We start from the raw sequence: 2,232 nt of genomic DNA on the forward strand, positions 1-2,232 counted from the left end.
GTTCGACCGGTGGGATGACGCTGGATATTGTTGGAGGGATTGCCACGTTCGCGGTCTCGTGGCTGCTTTTTATCGCGATGTTGGCACCTTTCGTAGCTGATATGATGCTAGTGGTATACCGAGACATGCGATTCTCCTTTAAGCTTCTCGCTTCTTTGGTCAAAGAGATGGAATACCTCAAAGCCGCGCCGATATCAACCGACGAGGTCCAAGCAGCCTACATTACAGCAGGTTATCTCGTTGTCATCGCTGCACTTTTCGCACTAGTTCGCACTTGGGCGAGCTGGGCTAACCTGGCACTCTGGAACCCGACGCAGATAGTACTGAATCCCGTGAATACCACTAATAACGGGAAATCATCTAAGAAAGGCGCGGGAGGCGTAAAATACGAAGCGCTCGCACTAGAAGATGGTACAATCTCGGTCGAAGATAAATCTACAGTCAAGCTGAATGAAACACCGACTATGCGCTACCAAGCCCTACGTGTTGCCGTCGTCATCCTGGGCCTTGTGATTCTACCGGCGATTGCAGTGGCAGTGCGTAGTGTCTGCTCCCCACTCGTAGCATACGCGGCGTTGAACGTGACGCTGAACGAGTTGCTTCTCCACAAGTTTGAACCTGCTCCTATCGAAGTGGATCTTACGAATCTAATCGGTAATAAACCGTGGGTGGAGAAGTTTATCCACAAGTCTGAAAAGCACGAGCGGTTTGGAGACGATACGATGTTCAGACGCACCACAGGATTTAGTGGAGACCTCGCGTTCAACGTCAGCATCGACAACGACAACCCGCCGAATGTTTTACTCATTGGCGTTGAATCTTTCCGGTATCGCGACTCACGCTACCTCGTGGGAGAAGAAGACCCTTCTAACTTGTTCAAAGGTACAAATTTGACAATAACTCCGAATTTTGACAGATGGGCGAAGCGTGGCGTTGCAATGCGCAATATTTGGTCCAGTATCCCCACGAGCCGGTCACTGGAGAGCGCTTTATTCGCTCAAGTTCCTTACCACAGCAACACGCAGAGTGGAGTCACAGGAGGGAAAACAGAAACCAAGCTTTCTGGATTACCGCAATTATTCTCTGAAAAGGGATATGAAACGTATTTTACGACGGGATCGACGTTGGAATTTGATAACTGGAATATCTTTCTGCCATCGCATGGCTTCGATTACGTGTGGGACGCCAGGAAGATGAAGAGGATGGCGCAACAGAGTCTCAATATCAGTCGCGAGGATTGGGACGGCATCGAACACCGAGGGTTTGGCTGGGGTGTTCACGACGACCTCAGTTTTAAACTTTTAGGCGACTTTTTACTGAAAAGGAGGGCCCAGCAGATCCAGAAAACGGCGCAAGGAGAACCCAAAATGCCCATGTTTATCACACACTACACCATTACGAGTCATGAGCCCTATAAATCCTGGCCGAGGTGGTACCAAGAGTCTGCCAAACCGGATTTTTCGGCCATGTATGAAGGCGAACAACACGCAGACAGGATCGAAAGATACATGAAAGCGAGGTATTTTACCGATATGGAGCTCGGTAAATTCATGGACCGCATGGAGAAGGAAGGATTCCTGAATGACACCATCGTTGTCATCTTTGGAGACCACGGTCAAGCACCAGAGATTGACAACTCTAACCTACACGAGGAATCGGTAACACGAGTGCCAGCCACTATCATTGCTGAAGGTCGACTAGGTGATGCCGTGGGGCTTGTGATAAACGATGTAGCAGAGCAGTACGATCTTCTCAACACTCTCGCCGACATTACTGGCTTACCGAACGGAGGATTCCAGCAGAATGGCGTTGGACGGTCACTGAAGCGGAAAGCTACTGACAAGCGTGTGGTGTTCAGTAATGACCCGCTGCGCAAGATGGCGATTGTGCGCGGACAACAGCGTCTCCGTTACGATGAAGTTACGGAATCAATGATGCTGCACGATACGGAATTGGATTTCCACATGACCACGGATCTGTTACCTTTCCTCAAGCCGGAAGAACGTGCTGAGTGGGAAGCATTGCGAGAGGATGGCCGTCTCATTACCGCCTACTACAAGAAGCGGTGGGACGAGAACTGCCTGCTCTCTGTAAAGTGCGATGCCCAACTGTAACGCTGTACATGCTAGAGTTCCGATCAATGAAGTACATAATCCATATCCTTAGTATCTACTACCTACTACGTAGTATTAAGCTGTTACGTCGAAGCAGGGAATTACAGAGCGAACTTAC

At 49.6% G+C, this 2,232-nt stretch overlaps 1 protein-coding gene across 1 annotated transcript; it reads left to right on the forward strand.

The window, feature by feature from the left end:
• On the forward strand, positions 1-2,232 carry PPTG_17239 (hypothetical protein). Its single transcript, XM_008914958.1, has one exon. It carries the CDS (start codon positions 15-17, stop codon positions 2,112-2,114), a length of 2,100 nt encoding a protein of 699 aa, XP_008913206.1. The 5' UTR covers positions 1-14; the 3' UTR covers positions 2,115-2,232.

The sequence above is a fragment of the Phytophthora parasitica genome, assembly GCF_000247585.1.
Source record: "Phytophthora parasitica INRA-310 unplaced genomic scaffold supercont2.65, whole genome shotgun sequence".
Classification (NCBI taxonomy): Eukaryota; Oomycota; class Peronosporomycetes; order Peronosporales; family Peronosporaceae; genus Phytophthora; species Phytophthora nicotianae.